Below are 23,454 nucleotides of genomic sequence, written 5' to 3'. Positions count from 1 at the left end.
CAATATTCAAAGCGAAGGGATAAATATATAGGGACAAATCACACGGAGTTAACCCCAAAAAGTAAGTTTGAGACTTCTGTTGGGTCACATAACCGGGTCTTGGATGTTTATCTATATATGTATTTGTTATAAAATATAGTATCGTTGAGTTAGTATCCCATAACACAAGTCTGCTGTTTGTGGTTTGTCCTCATTTATTTATTTATTTATGTTATGGGGTACTAACTCAACGATACTTTCCTGTTATTATTATAAATGCGAAAGTTCGTGAGGAAATCTTCTTTGTTACTCTTTCACGCAAAATCTGCTGGACCGATTGTTATGAAATTTGGTACACGGGTAGAATATAACCTGGAATAACACATAGGGTACTTTTTATCACGTCTTTGTTACTCTTTCACGCAAAATCTGCTGGACCGATTGTTATGAAATTCGGTACACGGGTAGAATATAACCTGGAATAACACATAGGGTACTTTTTATCACGAAATTCCCAAGGGAGCGGGGCGCAACTTCTATTCTATATAGAGACCTTCAGGAGTAACACGATTTTACCCGAGCGAAGCCGGGACGGCCTATGATATCTAAAGTTTAAGTATTGAGATACCTAAATTTATCATTTTATTTAAATTTGGTTTTATAAAGCTCACAAGATTTTGTAATTATTACTACACGCATGGACTGTTGAATATTTGAATGCCGATTGTTGGCGCAACAACAAGCGCTTGATCCTCTTGCTTGGACGACCTCGGTGGCGCATTGGTAATGTGCTTGCCACTGGACCGAGAGGTCTCGGGTTCGATCCCCGGTCGGGTCATGATTGAAAATGATCTTTTTCTGATTGGCCCGGGTCTTGGATGTTTATCTATATATGTATATGTTATAAAATATAGTATCGTATAAATTAATACAATCAACAAAAACCATATATCAATTTCTGAACATTTGTGTAAAAAAGGTCAATAATCTTTAAATAATTCCCCAATTCCGACGTCACTTTGACGTCGTACATTTTGCGCCCTTGGCTCAAAACGTCCAGATATTTTGGCAAAATGACAAATAGAGCAGAGACAGGTTTATAAAAATACACAATTAGAACATAGTATACGGAAATTGCATCAGATGAATCAACGCCACGCCTTCTATTCATAATTCATAATAACAATAATATTATCCACGTCACTGAGCTTTGCTCCCGCGGGAATTTCGGGATAAAAAGTACTCTATGTGTTATTCCAGGTTATATTCTACCCGTGTAGCAAACTTCATAACAATCCGTCCAGCAGATTTTGCGTGATAGAGTAACAAACATACACACATACATCCTCACAAACTTTCGCGTTTATAATATTAGCAGGATTCGTTCAGTTCATTAGTTTTTTTAATTTAATTTAAATTATTAAACCTTAGGTACTCGGAAAAAAGTTAGAATTTATTGAAATATTGTAATTTTGTCGTTAAATATTATATTAAAGTTATTGTAAAGCAAAATAAGAGAATATACAATTTGACTTTTTTTTTATTATTAATTATATTCGTTGAGATCCAAAATGTTCCTTCCCCAGAATGTCCCTTCCCTAAAACTGTCCCTTCCCTTACAAGTTTTAGTAATACTAATGACCCGCTCCGGTTTCGCACATTAGCTAAGTCGTCTTCTAGGTATAGGTGGTGCAATTGTGTAATTAAATTCATCAATTATTTTAAAATGATTGTAGTATTCTAATGTATAATTAAATTGCTCATTAATTTTTAAAATTGGATAAGATAACACAAAATAAGCTATATTAATTAGCCTATAAAAGTGTCCCACTGTTGGACAAAGGCGTCTCCTATATTTTTGCACAAATCTCTGTCCGATAAAAGTAAAACTTACTATATTTTTTTTTTATGAATAACTGATCCTAACATGGAATAAGTCCGCCGTTTTATAGTAATTTCTTGTATTTATTCCACAATTTATGTTTCATTTTCGTACAATTTCTGAATTGTGCATCAAAAATTTGCATTATTTTAACGAATGTTTTAAATTGTTTGTTATATTCTATTATTTGTTTTTTTTTTTTAATTTGTAACATCAATTTGACACGTCATGCTAAAAAAAATTAAGGTGATTACTATATTAAACGGGAAATTCATAATTTCATAATTATTATAAAGTAAAGTATTCATAATTTCATAATTATTATAAAGTAAAGTACTTTATAATAATTATGAAATTATGAATTTTTAATTAATGTAGTTATTATTTTTTGTTTTTTTGTCACTTGGTTATTCTTACGTGAAGCGGTGGTGGTGTAATGGTTAAGAGCCAGTGGATCGAAAGGTCCCAGGTTCGAATCCTACTCGTGCCACATGAGTTTTTATACCAATCTGACTCATGTATAGTAGTTTTCATCGCCCACCACTTGCTTCCGGTGAAGGAAAACATCGTGAGGAAACCTGCACACAGGTTGATTCTTATTAACTTGTGTGTGAAATGGAAAATGCAATGGCAAACCACTCCATTAATAATGCCAAGAAAGTTGTTGTGTGTGTTTCATTCCGCGTAATAACCACGACCCTCAGCCATGAGGAATACGACTATGAAGAAGAAAGAAATCACGTAGCCTATTGAATTTATAAATCGGCTTGAATCAGATATATAAAAATATTTCGGCCATTTTTGATTCTGCCGTACAGCCCGCCAATCGCGCTGTTAAACTTCGGGTACATAGCAATTCAGCCTTCAACGCCCGCCATTTTGGTTACAAATTTCTCTTTGAGAATTAATTATGACAACAGCAAACGGTTCCTGTACAGTTTGGAGCCAGGAATCTGTTATTATATTTCACCTTCCAGGTCAAAAGACAATGTTTGGGGCCCGGGAAAGCGATGCACGAGACCGCACTGACACAGGACTGAAAAAAATGGCGCGAAAACAGAGAGGCTAACGCCGAACATTAAAAAATATAGGCTAGGGTCGAGTTGAGTAGGCTGGAAATTATGATGTTGACCAAAATGGTAAAAAAAAAAAAATCAGACGATCGAGGTTTAGCTGCGATACAGCTACGTTTTCAGCCCGATTGGTGGTTAGTAATCACCTTAATTCTCTTAATTCTATACGTCAAAACATGTATGTGTTACATTCATGTAATGTTATTGTAACTTCGCAAAATTCATAAGAATTTATTTCCCGAGATCAGAGTACAGGAAGCGAAAATGATTTCTGTTTTATAGTCTGCTAAATTCGGTTTTTTTTTTAATCTACCTACCTGCAATACTGTAATTATGTATAAATTGCAAGTATTGTACAATGATAGAAGTAGATTATTATCGTAGCGTTTTCGATTATTTCATTCACAATCACATTACAAAAAGTAAATTGCTAACATTAAAACTGAATTGAAAACAATTCTTGCATCTATTCAAAATTTGGCATAAACATTTCGACTTAAGATTCACGATTTATATTAAAATTCATTGACAGGTCCACAAATAATACCACTATCACAAAAAGTATCGTTCGAAAAACTTACATGACCAAATCCTTGAAAAGGCACATCACTATGGCACTACACTGTTCCAAATTTGAAACCAGATTTTTTTTTTCAATTCGCTCACTCACCAGTATGGTGTTATGCCGCTACCGTCCGATCTCGCTGTCCATGAGTTTCCATATTTTATTCGAGCACAAGACACCGCCGGTACATTCCGCACCGAAGACTTTTCTATCGTGTAATTCTTCCCTTTGTTGTTATCCCAAAACTCACTCCCTTTGCAGCAGAAGCAAACGCAGAAATCCAAGCGCCTCGAATGTATAGGCAATTGTAATCTAAACCCAAAAGTGTCGTATAGCGAAACGCCATTCTTCGACGCTGGACCAGACTCGATAAACTCACCATAAGCGTCTTCCGAAGTCGCCCAACCGTCCGATGTGATTCGTATGAAAACTTCCTTGCCGTAGTCCAAATTTTTCACTTTTACCGTCCCGTCTACAGCGCATTCGTCTTGTTTCACTATAACATTCTCCAATGATACACATTCCTCTGTTATCCTTCTTCGGAACTCGACATAATCTGACGCGGGTTGGACGAACCTCGTCTCCCACACGTCCACAATCCGTGTTTGTTTCCGCTCCTGAGGCGGACTCTCGATTTTTAATACCCAATAAGGTGGCACATGCGACGGCTCGGTCATAAACTTGACTTGTTCCAATGCGAATCCTCTGTCGTCAGCAAAAACAACTTTCTTCTTTTTCTTCTCCGTCGGCATTCTCAGACACGATCTAGGGGCGGTGTTCAACATCAACTGCAGTGGTTTTAAGTTGGTGAAACATGGTGCCGAGTAGCCACGCGATGTGAGCTTCTGTGGTCTTCTAACTGGTACCGAATAATCGGTCAGGAAGCCGGCCGGAGGACTGTGTCCGTAAAACAGCTGTTCCGATGCGAGCATGTCGATCGCTGCGCACATCTGTGGAGCAATACGTGTTATCAGTATCACGATTCGAGCGAAACTAAACGCAGCCGCTGGCGCTCAGCGTTTATATAGATGCGCGGGCGCCGCGCCAACGAAAAGTTAGGGTGACAATGATCGCATTTAAAAATGGGACACAAAGTTTATTGACATCGGGAATTTGGGTCAATGGCGGTAATTTTAGAATGCTGTGTTTAAGTTTTAATAGAGTTCGCGGAAATTTTATTGAGCTTTTAACGTAGTTTTATATAGGGCGAGGTTCTTTTTAATTTTAACGTGGAAACATTCCTGAGAAAGAGTTTTATTTTCTCATTTTAATCGAGTGTACAACTCTCTAACTCGAATATCCTAGCCTTTTTCTAAACGACCAATATGCTTCGGATATTTCTTTAACGATTACCAGACGAATAATAGGACTTATTGTTGTAATATCACGTCTACAACTCACAATAATAACAAGCAACTTATGTGTACTTTCAATGGGATTCTTAGGTCCCACCACAATTAGTTAAGGATAAACGTAATTAGTAGTGAACTTAGTAAATGATTATCAATCCAAGTCAACCACTAAGTAAGCTGTATGCAAACATTTAATTATCTGATAACTCAGTGCATTGTATACAAACAGATTGATATGCAAATACACGTGACAGCCACGTAAACAGTGTGGCATTCTGATCACATGTCGAGAAATGAGGCCCAAACGAATTCGAATTGTTGATCATCCTAGCTTTGAACCTGTGGGTGCATTGTGTATAATAAATATTAGGACAAATCACACAGATTGAGCTAGCCCCAAAGTAAGTTCGAGACTTGTGTTATGGTATACTAACTCAACGATACTATATTTTATAACAAATACATTATATAGATAAACATCCAAGACCCGGGCCAATCAGAAAAAGATCTTTTTCCATCATGACCCGACCGGGGATCGAACCCGGGACCTCACGGTTTAGAGGCAAGCACTTTACCACTGCGCCACCGAGGTCGTCATTGTGTATTCCGATTAGTTGACCAATAATCAATAGGATATTTTTTAAAATAATAATGAGATGAAAAAATTCTGGAATCTGGAAGATTCTGGAATTGAACCCGCGCCCCTGCCTATCTGGGACAGTGCTCTTGACCACTAAGCTATCGAGACCATGCCAGTTCGGCTGAATCAATTCATCTCTTTACGTCTTACGCAAACGTATTTTTATTAGAGAGTTAGTAAGCATATGTGACATGTGACATATCAATCCATTTAAATCAATAGGGTAGTTAAAATATGTATAAATGCATTCACATAATGAAACGCGATAATCAAATGTTAAAATGACATTTGATGACATTGATCAATTTTATTCCTACTTTTTTTTTGAGCCTCGTTAAAGTATAACTTAGTTAACTTTTTGACTCAAACATTTGTGACGTCACTTCAACACACATGCCCCATATAAATATTTGGTTTTGACATTTGGAAAATGAATCCGATTTGACTTGATGTCAAATATTTCAAGCTATATTTATGTTCCATCAATATTTATAATCCTAATATTATACATGTGAAAGTAACTTGGTTTGTTGCCTCTTCACGCTCTATCTACTCAACCAGACTTCTTGAAATTTTGCATACATAGATTGAAATCAATATCGAAATCAAATCATTTATTCAGAAATTAGGCCTTCACAGGCACTTTTTCACGTCATATTCTAAATTAAATGATGTTTACCAAAGCTACAAACTACTAGCATTTCGGAACGACCACTGCTGAGAAGAAATGCCGAAAGAAACTCGTTCAAACAGTGTTGGTCCCTATTATGCCAGAAGGGCTTACCATTTTTAAATATAGATTTATGTATATTTTTTTATCAGTAATATAACATATCAACCGCTGCTATGTCGTGGGCCGGGTCCTGAGGTTCCCTCTATTATGGTTGAGCTACGCGATGGCTGTCCCATGCGTCAACTCGTGAACGGGTGCTGCCAGAGGGAACTGGTCATCTCGTTGTCTCATTGTGTTTCACATCGATATATATATTTATATATATATATATATGAACAGTGTTGGTCCCTATCATGCCAGATCGATATGTGAACGGGTGCTGCCAGAGGGAACTGGTCATCTCGTTTCTCATATATTTTCATGTAAGTTAATTGTGTTTCACATCGATATATATATATATATACAACACTGTTCAAATGAGTTTCTTTCGGCATTTCTTCTCAGTAGTGGTCGTTCCGAAATGCCACTAGTTTGTAGCTTGTGAGAAATAACTATAAATATTGACGAGAAAAAGTGCCTGTGAAGGTCTAATTTCTGAATAAATGATTTGAATTTGGACTGAATGTAGTCGAAGATAATGTGTTCAAACCTAAATATTAATGTTACTAACTGCAGCATTTAAATTTAAAAAATCGCCTGGCAGTCGTAATTTGTAGCCGTAGGTAAGTTCGGCAGGGCTGACTTTGGCGTCAGTCTTGTTATGCCGGGGAATACAGCGAGTATGTCGTGGTAGTGGCAGTTTCACTGTTTATCAATACTTTGTATGAGCCAATATATTGTTTGAAATAAAAGATGCTGAGCACTGGCCGTCCTTATATTATAACGGATAATTAGGACGGCCAGTGCCCAGCGGTGAGGACATTAAAACTATATAATTATATTATGCGGAAGAGTTGCCATTACTGCGATAGCACAGTTGACACCAGTACCTATCCAATGATAAAATGGCAATAATTAAATATATCGCTTCATTATTATGTTCACATTGCTTATTTTTAGACTAGAGGCATGAGCTTATTTAAAGTGATAAAAAAATATATATACGAACAAATCACACGTATACACGTGGGATCGGGGAACAGTCAAACAATTGAACTCTTGAAATCTGGTATTTTCACCACAGAAATCGTTTAGATACAGCTTATTTTTCGCAAGACCTAATCGTAACGTCTTAGTTAAAATAATCTAAAAGTAATCTCCTCGTCGCCATACGTCTTCTCTCTCGCTCTAACATCCGTCCTCTCACTCTCAGCGTTCGAATATACATACTGAACTCTTTCATTTTTTCATCATACGTTCGGATACATACCATTCCCACATACATTACATACGAAAATAAAATGGCCACCACCGGCAACAGGCATGGCGGTAACACATGTCAATGTGAAACGCGCTATGACTTAGTCGACCTCGGTGGTACAGTGGTAAAGTGCTTGCCTCTGAACCGAGGGGTCCCGGGTTCGATCCCCGGCCGGGTCATGATGGAGAATGATCATTTTCTGATTAGCCTGGGTCTTGGATGTTTATCTATATATGTATTTGTTATAAAATATAGTATCGTTGAGTTAGTATCACATAGCACAAGTCTAGAACTTACTTTGGGGCTAGCTCAATCTGTGTGATTTGTCCTAATACATATATATATTTATTTATTACTGTGAGATTGACATGTCAGCTCATCATTTCGACATTGGCATGTGTTTCACAATATTCTGAGTAATTGGTGATTATTATTATTTGATTGTAATTTGGAAAACTATCGGCAATATGAAAAAAAAAACTAGCAATGAAGATTTGTGAATGCCCTTCATTCGCAAATCTTCACTTCTAAAAATGATTTGAATACAATAAAATAACGAAGCTTCGATTTTTATTCAGCGAAACAGGTTTAATTTTTAGGAAATTTTACTTGCAGTCAATGTATAACTAATAAATAAAAGTAATAATGGTTTTTTTCGAGTATGATATTACTAGCACTGGTATCAGATTTTATTCAACAGGCCTAAAGGCATCTGACACGACTTTTAAATACATTTGACGACCTCGGTGGCGAACTGGTAATGTGCTTGCCTCTAAATTATTTATTAAATAAAAGTGATGAATTTAAAATGGACAAAACTAAAGTAATGTCTCGTATTGACTTCACTTAATGGACAAAAAAAATGTATCCTTATGATGGACATAAAACTAATATTTTATTCGTCGACATATTATTTTATATCATAGAAAATTTTTCTGAATGTCCGCGCTGAAAAACATATTTTGGTCACAGTAGCCATTGCATTCGACTTTAGCGTGATCGGCGCGTGTGTGTATATTTTACGATTACGTGTGGACTGTAAAGAATTTCACCCGAAAACATTGTCTTTAAGCGTGGGAATCCGCGATAACGCGGGTTAAGCAACTGGCCGGCCGAGAGATGGGACGGTGACGTAGTAAAATTGGGAGAGCCAATGGCTGGTGGTGTGGTTCCGCCCTAAAATAGCACCACTCTATATCGTCGTATGAGACTTACATGGCATCGGTTGGTGACAGGAAACAATAGCATCTCCAATGAAGGTTTGGCGGTGGATAGAAAAATCACAGCCGAATGTGAAATATTGTACAATTTTATATTTTTAACCTGGTTCGAGGCTTCACGGCGTCACAGCAGAGTATGCGACGTGAAAACGCGATGGGAGCCAAATCACGCATTATATCTGAATCAGCTGATAATTTATTTATACTATACTATTTATAAATGACGTGTGTAATTATGTTGTAAACAAACGGATTTTGTTTATTATTATATTGGTTATTACGAACACACCCTTGTCACTGTCGTCTGTTCCTTACAGATAATGAGTTTGGGCCATGACCCACCACGCGGGCCCATTGCGGATTGGCGCGTGTTAACTACTGCAAATAAGTGAATTTCACGAGCGTTCTAAACTCCGCCGCGGCGGGCTCCCATTGGTGTTTATTAAATTGCACCGTACACAGTAATCAATTTAATTATTCTATTTTATAAATAAACAAAGTACTGGTACAATGTTAATTTTATAAATGTTTAATTTTAAAAAAAAAATATTCAAAAAAAAAAAATTCGGACACTAATAATGAAAGTGGTACACACCGCGTTCAAACGCTTGTGAAATTCACCCAAATACAACCGGGACCAACGGCTTTATGTGGCTTCCGAAGCGCGGAGAAGCTCAAGATAATTCTGGTCACCCATCCAATGACCGACCATGGTTAGAGTGTCTTAACCTCCACTATCACAGGCCGAGCGTGGTAACCACTGCGTCATTGCGCACCTGTCTATAACCCTAAAAAAAACTAATATTTCATAGGGAAAAAAGCTGTGGTGTACCTAATGGTTAAGACGCCCGCTTGTGGATCGAAAGGTCTCAGGTTCGAATCCTACTCGTGCCACACGAGTTTGTATACCAATCTGACTCATGTATAGTAAGTAGTTTTCATCGACCACCAGTTACTTCCGGTGAAGGAGAACATCGTGAGGAAACTTGCACACTGGTTGATTATTATCAACTTGTGTGTGAAATTGAGAAGACAATGGCAAACCACTCCATTAATAATGCCAAGAAAGTTGTTGTGTGTGTGTTTCATTTCACGTAATGACCACGACAAAGCTTTTTCCGTTTAAATTTAAAATTTATAATTAGCGGTAGTGACATATTTTTTCATATCGAAACATATTTTTTTCAACTTTCTTACGAATAACAGTAGCAATCTTTACAGCAGATTACAACGTGTTTTCACATCGACCTATGTATTCTAGAACATAAGATTATATTATATATAAAAGATATACTTTTATATATATATCATACATAATCTTATGTAAACCACACTGTCAACACGTGTTGTCTGATTTAACTTTATGTTTATTTATAAAACTAATTACTTGGAACATTTATTATCATGTTAATTATCATATTTGTGTGATTATTTATTGATGAGATGAAGGCGAGGTCTAGTATAGTAGCACTATCGTCCATTTGGGGGCAAAGCCACTGCCCTGGGGCTTAATAGTGATGGTTTTTAACCCCCGACGCAAAAAGAGGGGTGTTAAACGTTTGACCGCTAAGTGTGTCTGTCTGTCTGTATGGCACCGTAGCTCATCAATGGGTGAACCGGTTTGGATGCGCTTTTTTTTTATTTGATAACTATTTTTTATGCGGTGGTCCTTAGATGCGTGTATAATCAAAATCGGTTCAGCCGTTCAAAAGTTGTAGCGAAATGAATATTGAAAGTCGGAGGCTTTTTTTTTAATTTGTCTAACATATAAAATTGTTAGGGCTAAAACGGGACCTTATATAAGACCACGCTGTCCGTTCGTACGTCATCAGGTTGTATCTCATAAACCGTGATAGTTAAGACAGTTGAAATTTTCATACGTTTAATGTACCGCCGCGTCCCGGGGCTTCGCTCCCGCGGAAATTTCGGGATAAAAAGTACCTTGTGTGTGATAAAAAGTGTGTTATTCCAGGTTATATTCTACCCGTGTACCAAATTTCATAACAATCCGTCCAGTAGATTTTGCGTGAAAAAGTAACAAACATACACACATACCTCGCAAACCATATCTTCACAAACCTTCGCATTTATAATACTAGTTGTTCGCCGCGAACTTAGACCACGCGAACACAATATTTTTTACAAAATTGTGAATATTTCAATAACGGCTTAACCGATTTTGTTGCTCAACGGACTTAAAAATTCCTTTGAAAGTTTTGAAAGTTATCGCATTACATGCATACATACAAAAAATGTATGTTTGCCCCAAGTTGAATTGAAGACCACGCTCGCATCGCTCGCTCGGTCAATTAATAGGATTTCTGTTACCGTCACAACAACAAATAAACAAAAAAACTTAAAATAAATCAAGAAATAAATATTTAAGAGAGCTTACCCATAAAATAAAAATTATTTCTCGTAATAATAACAAGGTCAAAGTCAAGACTTTATCATTAATTTTTACATAGACCGTCTAGACGTGTTTATCACAATCGAAATACATGAATTGTTATCAAAAAAAAATTATCTCTATTATTAAACAGCGCGCAACAATATTTTTGGGATGGCACGCGATGCTCACTACTACGCTCAAAGCTGGGACTCAATCACGCATTATCTACTGGACCGATTGTTATGAAATTTGGTACACGGCTAGAAAATAACCTGGAATAACAAGTAAGGTACTTTTATCCCGAAATTCCCACGGGAGCGAAGCCCTAGGGCGCAGTTAGATTATAATGTTACTAGCTTTACCCGCGGCTTCGCCTGTGTAAATTTCCCACGGGAACAGTTATTTTTCAGGGATGAAAGGTACCCTATGTCCTTCTCCATACTTCAAACTACGTGTATGCAAAATTTCATGAAGATTGGTGGAGTAGATAGAGCGTGAAGAGGTAACAAAATCAAAATCTAAATCTAAATCAAATCATTTATTCAGAAATTAGGCCTTCACAGGCACTTTTTCACGTCATATTCTAAATTAAATGATGTTTACCAAAGCTACAAACTACTAGCATTTCGGAACGACCACTGCTGAGAAGAAATGCCGAAAGAAACTCATTCAAACAGTGTTGGTCCCCATCATGCCAGAAGGGCTTACCGTTTTTAAATATACATTTATGTATAATTTTGAACAAACAAACAAACTTACTTTCGCATTTATAATATTAGATAGGATTACGATTTCGTAGGATAAGATTATAATGATACTTTCCCAATTTTAAAATGGTATACAAAATAATTAATTCATCATATCTCGAAGAGGTGATTGCTCGCTTATCATTGTCAAGGATATAATCTTTATATATATATATATATTTATATATAAAGAACAATTATAAACGCGAAATTTGGGCAGTAGCTAGTAGGTTATTACGTAGTACTCAGATAAGAAAGGAATTTTCGAAATTCAACCCCTAAAGGGGTTAAAATTGGGGGTAAAGTTTGTATGAAAAATAACGAAAATCTTTACTGATCAACTTGAAACTTGGCACAAATTTGGCTTGGCTATGCAACAAAAATAATGAAACCCGTGTTTCAGGATTTCTAAAAATTCGACCTTTACGGTAGTTAAATGAGGGTGAAAAGAAATAACGAATAATCCCATTCAAAATTTCGTCAACTAAAGACACGAGTAGACAGCTCAGCGGTGAACACCATTGAATTCACGTTCTTACTGTTGATGGTTCGAATCCTGAAGTATAAATCGAAAATAATTGTATTTTGATTTTGTTTGTTAAATCTTTTTTTAGTTTTTTTTTTTGTAAAAAAAAAATGCGGATTTGAAATTTTGCCGGTATATAGGTACGGAACGACTTGTTAATGTTTTGACCGCTTTTGTTATGTGTGTTAAATTATTTTTGTATATAAACATTTGAATAAATCCATTTTTTGACATAATTGATTTTATTCTACACTAATTATGTTCTTGTTCCCTTCTTCATAGTCGTATTCCTCATGGCTGAGGGTCGTGGTCATTACGTGGAATGAAACACACACAACAACTTTCTTGGCATTATTAATGGAGTGGATGGCCATTGCCTTCTCCATTTCACACACAAGTTAATAATAATCAACCAGTGTGCAGGTTTCCTCACGATGTTCTCCTTCACCGGAAGCAAGTGGTGGTCTATGAAAACTACTATACATGAGTCAGATTGGTATACAAACTCGTGTGGCACGAGTAGGATTCGAACCTGGGACCTTTCATGCACAGGCGGGCGTCTTAACCATTACACCACCACCGTTTCATATGTTCACTTTTTTCACTTCCTGTTCCCACGGCTCCATAAATTTGGACTTGTAAAGAATAATCCGATTTAAAATTTTGCCTACTCCTAGTATGAGACCATATTATTAGCATTAGTGCATCATATCTTGATGGAAATTAGTGTTTTTACCCGAGCGAAGCTGGGACGAGTTGCTAGTAATGATAAAATTATAAATATATTAGTACAAATCACACAGATTGAGCTAGCCCCAAAGTAAGTTCGAGACTTGTGTTATGAGATACTAACTCAACGATACTATATTTTATAACAAATACATATATAGATAAACATCCAAGACGCGGGCCAATCAGAAAAAGATCATTTTCCATCATGACCCGACCGGGGATCGAACCCGGGACTTCTCGGTTCAGAAGCAAGCTCTTTACCATTGCGCCATCAGATAGACGATTTTTGTATTTTTATTTCTCACTAGCGACTCGTTCCGGCTTCGCTCGGGTAAAACATAATAAATTATATACGTAAAACTTCGTCACGACTCACACTATCTATTGGTGAAAATCGTATATAAATCCATCTATTTTTGAGTTTATTGCGTACAGATAGACAGACAAACAGACGCGACAAGGGGCCTTCTTTTTATCTATACTATATAAGTATTATTATAAAGAGGTAAGCGTTTGTGAGTTTGTATGTTTGAGGCGGGTAATCTCCAAAACTACCGAACCGATTTCAAAAATTCTTTCACAATTAAAAAGGTACATTATCCAAGATTGCTATAGGCTATATTTATCTAAAAATTCCCACGGGAGCGAAGCCACGGGGCGCAGTTAGTATAACTAAAATTTTTAAATTATTCTCATTTAAATCACGTGTCATATTTATTTTTTTCATAATTTTCACAGTAATTATCTTACTTTTCGTGTCGTTTTTTGTACGCTAGCGTGATTCCAGTTTACGCTACCAACCGTGTGTTTGAGATTTTTTTTCACTATTTCTTCGATATTTACGATGTGGCCCGAAAAATCTTGGCCCGAAATCGCACAATAAAATTACTGCCCATGAATTTTAAACCGATGGTATAGGGATTATATAGATTTTCCATTTACACACAAATCCTAATATTATTTAAACCGTATAAATGCGAAAGTTTGTTTGTTACCACTTTACGCTCTATCTACTCAACCAATCTTCTTGAAATTTGGCATACATGTAGTTTGAAGTATGGAGAAGCACATAGGGTACATTTCATCCTGGAAAATTAAAGCGGGCAAAAGCTGGTGTATAATAAAAAAATTAAAATTTTTCTTGTCTGGGCTTGATGAATTGAGATCAGTGATAATTTTGAGATTCAATCTCGTATTCTTACAAAGCAGTCGCGTTCAAAACTATTTAAAAATATAATTATTGCGATTACGCACGAGTATTTTTATATACAAAAAAAAATTGCCGCACTCATTAGTGTTTTGTTTTCAAATTGAAAAATATTTAAAAGGTAACCATTGTATTATATTCCATCTCTGTTTTGTCACTCTACAAACTCAAACGAATTCAACATAACATAAAATATCTATACAAAAACAATATTTTTGTTTTCTTGCTTGTGATTGTTTTGTTGGCAAAAATTTTTTGGCAATAAATTTTCATTCGGTCAAACAAAGCGATAAATGTGAAGAGTTTTTTGGCAATAAATGTTGATTAGTTCAAACAAAAGGTTAAATGAGAATGAGAATTTCCGCAAATTACGTTTGCATATTATGATTAACTTTGGCCTTAGTAAAAATATTTCATTATGGCAACACTTTCGGGCCATGCTGTAAGTAGGCAAGTCGTTCGTTGCATGTACCGATTATGAAAATATTTAATTAGCTTGTTTTTAGAGCCTTTTAACTATCAATCAACTTTGTAATGATTTTCTATGTGTACCACATTCAAGTCTTAAGTTTGATAATTAATCCTAATTAATATTATAAATGCGAAAGTAAATTTGTTTGTTACCTCTTCACGCTCTTCGGTGTGCAAAATTTCAAGAAGATATATAAAAGACTAGATGTTATTTTTGTCTCAAAATTCAAATTTTTTTGGGAATTTTGAGACAAAATAGCCTATAGCAATCTTGGATAACGCACCTTTCTAATGGTGAAAGAATTTTGGCAATCGGTTCGGTAGTTTCGGAGATTACCCACCTCAAACATACAAACTCACAAACGCTTACCTCTTTATAATAATAGTATAGAAGTATAGATTTTCGCTCGCAAACCCATCATACACCATCATGGTCGCGATGGCGATAGCTTAACGCCGTCTGGCGCGTATGATTCACGCGGTCACGGTATGGCTATGATAACATTACGACCCCGCATCACTTATCGTTCTAATAACTGATAACCTACACTGAGTCGTGTACAGCTTAACCTTACACACCTTACACTAACTATCGCAATATAAGTTAGTCTATATTCAGTTTACTAAGCCATAACTTTAATAAAGCTTAGTGAACTAAATATATAGATACGTAATCAAATCTTGCAAGTTAGATTTCTCCTACTTCCATTTGTCCTAAACTTGTCGCTTCAGTTTCCATGACAATGCATTATTTTTATAAGCATGAAATGATGGTGAGCCCAGGATCAGGTCCCAACGAACAACTCTTTATTTACTAATGACGTTCTTTAGAAATAACTAGCTTTTTCCCGCGGCTACGCCCGCGTGACTTCTCTGCGAACGCAAGTCATGATTTTCATACACTAAACTTTCACCCCCTTCATAGTAATTTGGGGGTTGATTCTTGAAAAAAAGGTAGCCTATATTTGAACGGTGGTCTTTAACTACAAGCATACTAAATTTCATCATAATCGGTCCAAAGATTTAGCCGTGAAAGCGAAACAGATAGCCAAATAGACTTTCGCATTTATAATATTAGTACGGATAAAATGTGATGATGGCGTGTCGGCTTAATCTTAATTATAAATAAATAAATATATTGGGACAAATCACACAGATTGAGCTAGCCCCAAAGTAAGTTCGAGACTTGTGTTATGATACTAACTGAACGATACTATATTTTATAACAAATACATATATAAATAAACATCCAAGACCCGGGCCAATCAGAAAAAGATCATTTTCCATCATGACCCGACCGGGGATCGAACCCGGGACTTCTCGGTTCAGTGGTAAGAACTTTACCACTGCGCCACCGAAGTCGTCAATTGTCGAAACAACTTGCGGATATTTTGTTAAAAGTTCATAAATTGATAAATGGGCGTTTTATGAATTTGGTGTCCTTGACCTCGTCTTAGCTGGGCATCAGACAAAATCAGAGATGGATTTACGTCCAATATTTGTTTGCGGTTTCTTCCCAAACTATCCGGCGCGTACCCAACTAGTTTACGGGTTGGTGTATGAATGAATGGGTGAATTTTTGTTCATTACGATCACCCACCTTAAAATTTCAACAAAGACAAGGATATTTACACTACCCTAATTTATACTTACTTACATATTATAAAACAAAGTCCGTCTGTCTGTTCGCCATAAACTCAAAAACTACTGCACGGATTTTCATGCGGTTTTCACCAATATATAGAGTGATTCCTGATGATGGTATAATTTATTATGTTTTTACCGAGCGAAGCCGAGACTGGCCGCTAGCGAATAACAATCTGTGTTGGGGGTAGGTGTAGTATTTTATTAATATTTCAGATAGTTTGTTTATTTTGAAGGCATAGTTTAATAAAGACTTTAGAGTAGTAAATTCGTTTTTGAAGGACTGTATCAACGGGCTGGATTGACCCGAATCCGATCAATGGGCTGGATTGACGTCAAGCATACTCAAATTATTTAAAAAGTATACTATAAGACCTTTAAATTACCTTAAAATGTTCTTCTTTAGTGTTTATTCTTCAGTTCAGTACATTATCTGTAAAAAAGAGAGAATTTATAATATTATGTAGGTAATTATATAATATTAATACTAGCTTTTGCCCGCGGCTTCGCCCGCGTGACTTCCTACGGGAGCAGTTATTTTTCCGGGATGAAAGTTATCGTATGTCCTTCTCCGTACTTTAAACTATATGAGTGCAAAATTTTAAGAAGATTAGTTGAATACATTGAACGTATATATAGATAAACATCCAAGACCCGGATCAATCTGAAAAAGATCATTTTCCATGTTGACCTGACCGGGGCTCGAACCCGGGACCTCCAGTGTGAAGTGATGACCATTAGGCCACGGAGGCCGTCAAAAAAATTCCAAACAATAGGCAATCAATCAATAATCATTTGTTATCTGGAATGACATAAACCCACAATAGATTACTGTTTTCATCCCCTGATATCTAATATATAGGCTGATTGTGCTATTTTACAGACATACGAATAAGGAGAATAAGGGTTCCGTACCATCGATATTAAAAATTAACAAGTTTTTTTTACAAAAATGTCTTTTGTGACACAAGCTTTTATTGATATTATGACATTTAACGCCTGACAAAAAGCCCATGTCGTGCTGTAAACGGTTGAGGAGTTCCCCCATTTGGTGCCGATCTGGGCTGCACCATCAAGTCATGCTTATCATAATAATGCATTGTCATTGATACTGAAGCGACGTGGGAAATTTCAACTCTGTAGCTCAACTGGAAGTGGGAGAACTTGTAAAATTTGATCACTCAAAACGGGACAAGTGAAACTGAATAAAATCTTGTAAAAACAATTTACGTCCCGTCCTGTTTTTGGTAATTAGGGTCACGTTGAAAATACACAATTTAAATAGTAGTTAGCTGCTTTATTATTCGAGTGCAGATGAGAAAACTAACACTTTCAGATTTTTAAGTGTTAAGTTAAACGAAGGTACTTTTTATCCCGATATTCCCATGGGAGCGAAGGCCCAGGGCGCGGCTAGTAAATATATATTAGTAAATACTAGCTTTTTGCCGACGTAATTTCCGACGGGAACAGTTATTTTTCCGGGATAAAAAGTACCCTATGTCCTTCTCTATACTTCAAACTACATGTATGCATAATTTCAAAAAGATTGGTACAGTAGATTGAGCGTGAGAAGGTAACAAACAAACATACTTTCGAATTTACTATGTATCTAATGCTCATTTTCAAGAGAACTTCTCCCCAAACCATGGCATGTCTCGCTCGCCCAGCGCTGTAGACACAACGGATTCAAATCTCGACTACGAAATCAATCGTTAATCAATAATATAAAACTCTTCCGTTACTGAGTGACTGAATGACTGACAGACAACGAACAGCCAAAACTACTGGGCGTAGGAGGCTGAAATTTGGCATGTAGGTTCCCTGGGGAGTGTAGATGAGCACTAAGAGAGGATCCTCGGAAATTCTACCCCGAAGGGGGTGAGAGGTGAAAAACTTTTATATGAAAGTTTTACACCGTTGAAGTTAGTGACTTGAAAATTTGGATTTTGGTTGTTTACGACAAATTAACGAATGCGTGTTTCAGATTTTTCTGAAAATTTACCCTCAACCCCTTCAAAAAGGGGGTGAAAGATCGTAAGGAATTTAATGAAAATTTCAAAACAAAAAGCTGAAAATTGGTAAACACACTATGATCATCACAATTCTTAAAGAATGACCGAGATTTTACTATGAAAAACACGCGGGCGAAGGCGCGAACAAAAGCTAGTTGTAATATAAAAGTAAACAGTAGTTATTGACACACGATCTGGCATAGAAGACCACAACAGACGCTTCGTGACAGTCACAGCAGCCAAGGTGATATGACCGCAGCCCTCCTGGCGCTTTGAATCCTATATTTAGACACATCATATCCACATTAGACTTTAATATGTAACTAGCTTTCGCCCGCGGCTTCGCCCGCGCGAAATTTCATTTATTAACATTTATTTTTCGTGATCCAAAAGTTCAAGAAGATTGGTGTTTGTAGTGAACAGAAGGTTTTTGCATTTATAAATATAATAATGAGTTTTTACTGAATAATTGTGAATATATATATCAAAAACGGCTTAACCGATTTTGTTGCCCCACGACAGATCCAGATGTTTGTAACGCGATAACTTTCGAACCGTTGGTCCGACTTTGATGAAATTTAAAAGAGAAATTTGTTTTTGCCTTAAGTTGATTTGTAGACCTTCCTTGGTAGCTTCGTTTGTTCGGAATATTAGTTTGGATAAGATAGGATAGAGTAATTGTGATTGTGTATAAACGGTTTTTTTTTTTAATGAATAACTTTTTTAGCCATTGCAATACAAGATATAAATAATAATAAATATATTAGGACAAATCACACAGATTGAGCTGGCCCCAAAGTAAGTTCGAGACTTGTGTCATGGGATACTAACTCAACGATACTATATTTTATAACAAATACATATATAGATGAACATCCAAGACCCGGGTCAATCAGAAAAAGGTCATTTTCCATCATGACCCGACCGGGGATCGAAGCCGAGACCTCTCGGTTCAGTGGCAAGAACTTTACCACTGCGCCACCGAGGTCGGTCATATATTGGTCATGATTGGTTGATAAACATTCAATGTTGCTAGCCAAGAGGTCGCAGCGGTATGTTTAAGTCTTTATTTGCTACTATAACAATCCATTTCAATGTATGCACTACTGGTGCCTTGGAAAAGGAGGATGGCGTGCGGTGCCGCCCTAAAATAGGACCATTCTTCCCTCTGATGTCGTATGGCCGGCTGTTAAAAAGCCGAATCTTATAATTTTAAGATTTATCAAGGGATTCGCGACGTCACAGCCACCACGCTTCGAAGCACGCGAAAATGAGAGAAAGTAGAGATTTTGCAACTCGCCCTAGAATGAGAATTGATGCATATATATATATAACAGGAGTTTCTTTTCATGTTGATTTGAAAGAAAGATAATATATATATATATATAAAATAAATAGATTATCTTTCTTTCAAATCAACATGAAAAGAAACTCCTGTAGGCTTGTATTTTTGTCTTTCCGTATGTATGTTTACGTTTCGTATGTGTGTCAAGGTTTGCGTTCCTTCAATGAAACTTATTTAAAGATAACAATTTATTAAGGTCAATGTCGGATATATTTATTTATAATCGCATTTGAGAAGGCGACAGGAAAAGTTCAACTATGATAGAACGCTTAATATTACCAAATGAAACACATACACATAAAATAGCCATTTTACTTATATCCCACAATAAACCATTACACTTAATGTTATTCCTTTACTATGTAATATACAGAATATACATATATATCTTTATTCATTATAAATAATTGTCTCAATAAATTGATTAAGGGTAATGCACAAAATATAAAAATCTGCACAAAATTTTTTAAATTTGAATTTTAATCACACTGAATTGATTGTAAGAAATACAGAGATTTTACCAGTTCAATATTACCAACCCCGACCGATCAGAATGCATCCAATTTTTTCAAGCATTAACAACCTCCACCAGCAACCAACACTCTTCAAATCGATGTGTCACGTGTTGTCGGTAAAACAACCGGCAGCGACGTCAGTGGCGACAACAACTGGCTGCGCCCCGGGGCTTCGCTCCCGTGGGAATTTTGTACTAATTTACTTAATAAAAAGTACCCTATGTGTTATTCCAGGTTATATTCTACACGTGTTATTATGTTTGAGTTGTGTAAGAAAGAAGCGGTGGTGGTGTAATGGTTAAGACGCCCGCCTGTGGATCGAAAGGTCCCAGGTTCGAATCCTACTCGTGCCACATGAGTTCGTATACCAATCTGACTCATGTATAGTAGTTTTCATCGACCACCACTTGCTTCCTGTGAAGGAGAACATCGCGAGGAAACCTGCACACTGGTTGATTCTTATTCACTTGAGTGTGTGAAATGGAGAAGGCAATGGCGAACCACTCCATTAAAAATGCCAAGAAAGTTGTTGTGTGTGTGTTTCATTCCACGTAATGACCACTACCCTCGGCCATGACAATACGACTATGAACAAGAAGAATGTTTGGCACTCAATCACGAAAAATCTATCGATTTCAATGACATTTGGTACACAGATAGAATATATGCCGGAATAGCACTTAGCGTACGTTATTCATCCCAAATTTCTCACAAAAACAAAGCCTCGGGGCGCACCTTGTTGATTTTTATCCTTGTAAAGACCTCGGCCGCATCGCTCCCGTGAGAATTTTCAGATAAAATATAGTGTTTAGGAATCTTTGATAATGTACCTTTTTAATGGTGAAAGAATTTTTGAAATCGGTTCGATAGTTTCGTAGCACAAACAAACGCTTACCTCTTTATAATGATATAGTATCTATAGTTATTGCAGCGAATGTTGTTAAAAGTACCTCTGAATATAAATAGTTTTCATTAAAAAAATTTTAAATTTTATAATTTTTATTAAAGTTTTCGTTCATTCATTCGTTCTGACAGGTTGATGTCATGTTGACGTACAGTGGAATCGACAATTACGACACAATCCCAATGACAATACAATCGCAATAGTAATGACTTCAAGAGTAACAAACAAAATTTTGATTCGAATTGCATTGACACTGAACTGAGATTGATTACGAGAGTAAGCCTGCAGAAACGAATTAGCAAAACAATTACGAAGTGTCAGAAAATAATATGAAATCTCGGTCCAATCCTAACTATAATGACAAACAAAATTGTCAACATGTGTTTGCTCAAATAATATCGTCAAATATCCTTGTATGCATATTGTGTATATACTATTCCTGGAATTGTTAATATTGATATTATGGCGGCGTAATGTCAATTCGACTGTCTGGAGTTTTTTGACAGCTTTGAAGAATAAAAGACCGACCGTTAAAAAAAACACTCAATTCCATCTAGCTGAGCAAGACAAAATTAATTTGTAATGTATGCCGTTATTCCTCGTGTGTTGATCTTTTATTAGGGTTCCGTAGCCAAATGGAAAAAACGGAACCCTTATAGATTCATGTCTGTCTGTCTGTCCGTCCGTATGTCACAGCCACTTATTTCCGAAACTATAAGAACTAGACGTGTGAATCTTGGTAAGTTGATGTATTCATTTATTCACAGATTGAACCGAGATTTTACACAAAAATAAATAATAAATCTCAACATTTTTTTATTAAACCAATACGTGTGGGGGGGGGGGGTTTCTATGGATAGGTCTTTAAAGAGAAGGTTCCTAATATTATTATTTTTTTCTAAATTTAACAGTTTCCGCGAGAGACTTTTCCAAAGTGGTAAAATGTGTGTGTACCTTTCCCCCCCTTAAACTTCTAAAATAGGAGAATGATAAAACTCCAAAAAATATATGAAGTACATTGTACTACCTATGTAAACTTCCACCGAACCACTTTTTTTTTTATAAGTCATAAATCGTAAACCTCAATTTACCTTTCACTCAATCAACGCAAATATATAAAAATCGATAGAGAACTTTTATGTTATGTTACTTGCTGCTACGGAACCCTTAATGGGCGAGTCCGACTCGCACTTGACCGCTTTTTATCGTAATATTCGTAAATTGTTACTGGCCGGTAAAAATATTGAAAAAAATAATTCGAATGATTTTTATAATATATCTCATAATGTTTCATATTAACCTACATTTTTTTAATTGACTGACCATAAACAATTTTATTTTCATCCAATCCGCACGATAGCCCTTGACCTAGCGCACAATCGCGACAATTTAATAAAATAATATTTTCAAGTATGATTGTTTACCAAAATAATAAATCGAATCTCCGAGAAAACGCAAACGGCGATCAAAGATTCTCGCCCAAGGAATTTTGAGCTACTTTGATATTTAAGAGCCTTGAATATTCTGTACCAATATGTCAACTAAATCTTTCATCACATAGATTTTTTCACCAATATTTTTTTATACAATCTTCGCGCCAAAAATATTTCCTGTGCCATTTTTACTTTCGCATCTACACCACGCCTCCAATTCCTATTTCCTTCAAAAAAATATATTTAACGAGACGAAACGTAACTTGTGTTAGGTACACAGAGAGATAAAATCGTATATTTAGAATTGAATATATATGTATAGTCGATTGCACACATCGCACACGCGTCGACATGGCGTCAACCACGAGCAGACAGCGTGATCGCTTTTTAAATTTCGAATTCCAATTTTGAATCGCCGATTGACAATTCGAAACATTTGACAGCTACAGATTATGTACAAGTAGGTAGTCACGTTTTTAGATCCCGTTTGAAACGTGCATGTTTTCATGTGTTCCTTAATCACGTTATAGGGATTTACGTACGTACAGTCAACAGCACATCAGCCTATCCAAATTAATTGCAAATTGGTCGCTATTGCCGGAGCATAAAGATAAAGCAATATAAGGTAAACACTGTATTTTTTTTTTGCCATTGCAACATCAAATTAGAATGGTCATGATTGTTTGAAAAACACAGTATTGTTAGGGAGAGACTACAGCATTTATGATATTTACGTGTAATTTTCAACGCTGCTGACATGACTTTTACGACTACTTACCGCCA

General features: G+C 36.2%; 1 protein-coding gene across 2 annotated transcripts in view; it reads right to left on the bottom strand.

Annotated features, from left to right (window-relative positions):
- Positions 1-201: 201 nt before the first annotated feature.
- Positions 202-23,454, bottom strand: part of Gbs-70E (Glycogen binding subunit 70E) — a 28,452-nt gene continuing 5,199 nt past the window's right edge. The window contains exons 3-4 of one of the 2 annotated variants that reach the window (XM_053767213.1): positions 16,849-16,895; positions 202-4,449 (exon numbers count right to left, since the gene is read on the bottom strand). In XM_053767213.1, the coding sequence (XP_053623188.1) occupies positions 3,601-4,449 (849 nt within the window). In that variant the 5' untranslated portion in view covers positions 16,849-16,895 and the 3' untranslated portion in view covers positions 202-3,600. The remainder of the gene's footprint in view (positions 4,450-16,848; positions 16,896-23,454) is intronic. The other variant, XM_053767214.1, reaches the window with a different exon arrangement.

The sequence above is a fragment of the Plodia interpunctella genome, chromosome 30 (genome assembly GCF_027563975.2).
Source record: "Plodia interpunctella isolate USDA-ARS_2022_Savannah chromosome 30, ilPloInte3.2, whole genome shotgun sequence".
NCBI lineage: Eukaryota > Metazoa > Arthropoda > Insecta > Lepidoptera > Pyralidae > Plodia > Plodia interpunctella.
The sequence above is the reverse complement of the archived record's forward strand: the minus strand, read 5'-3'. Positions and strand labels throughout refer to the sequence as shown.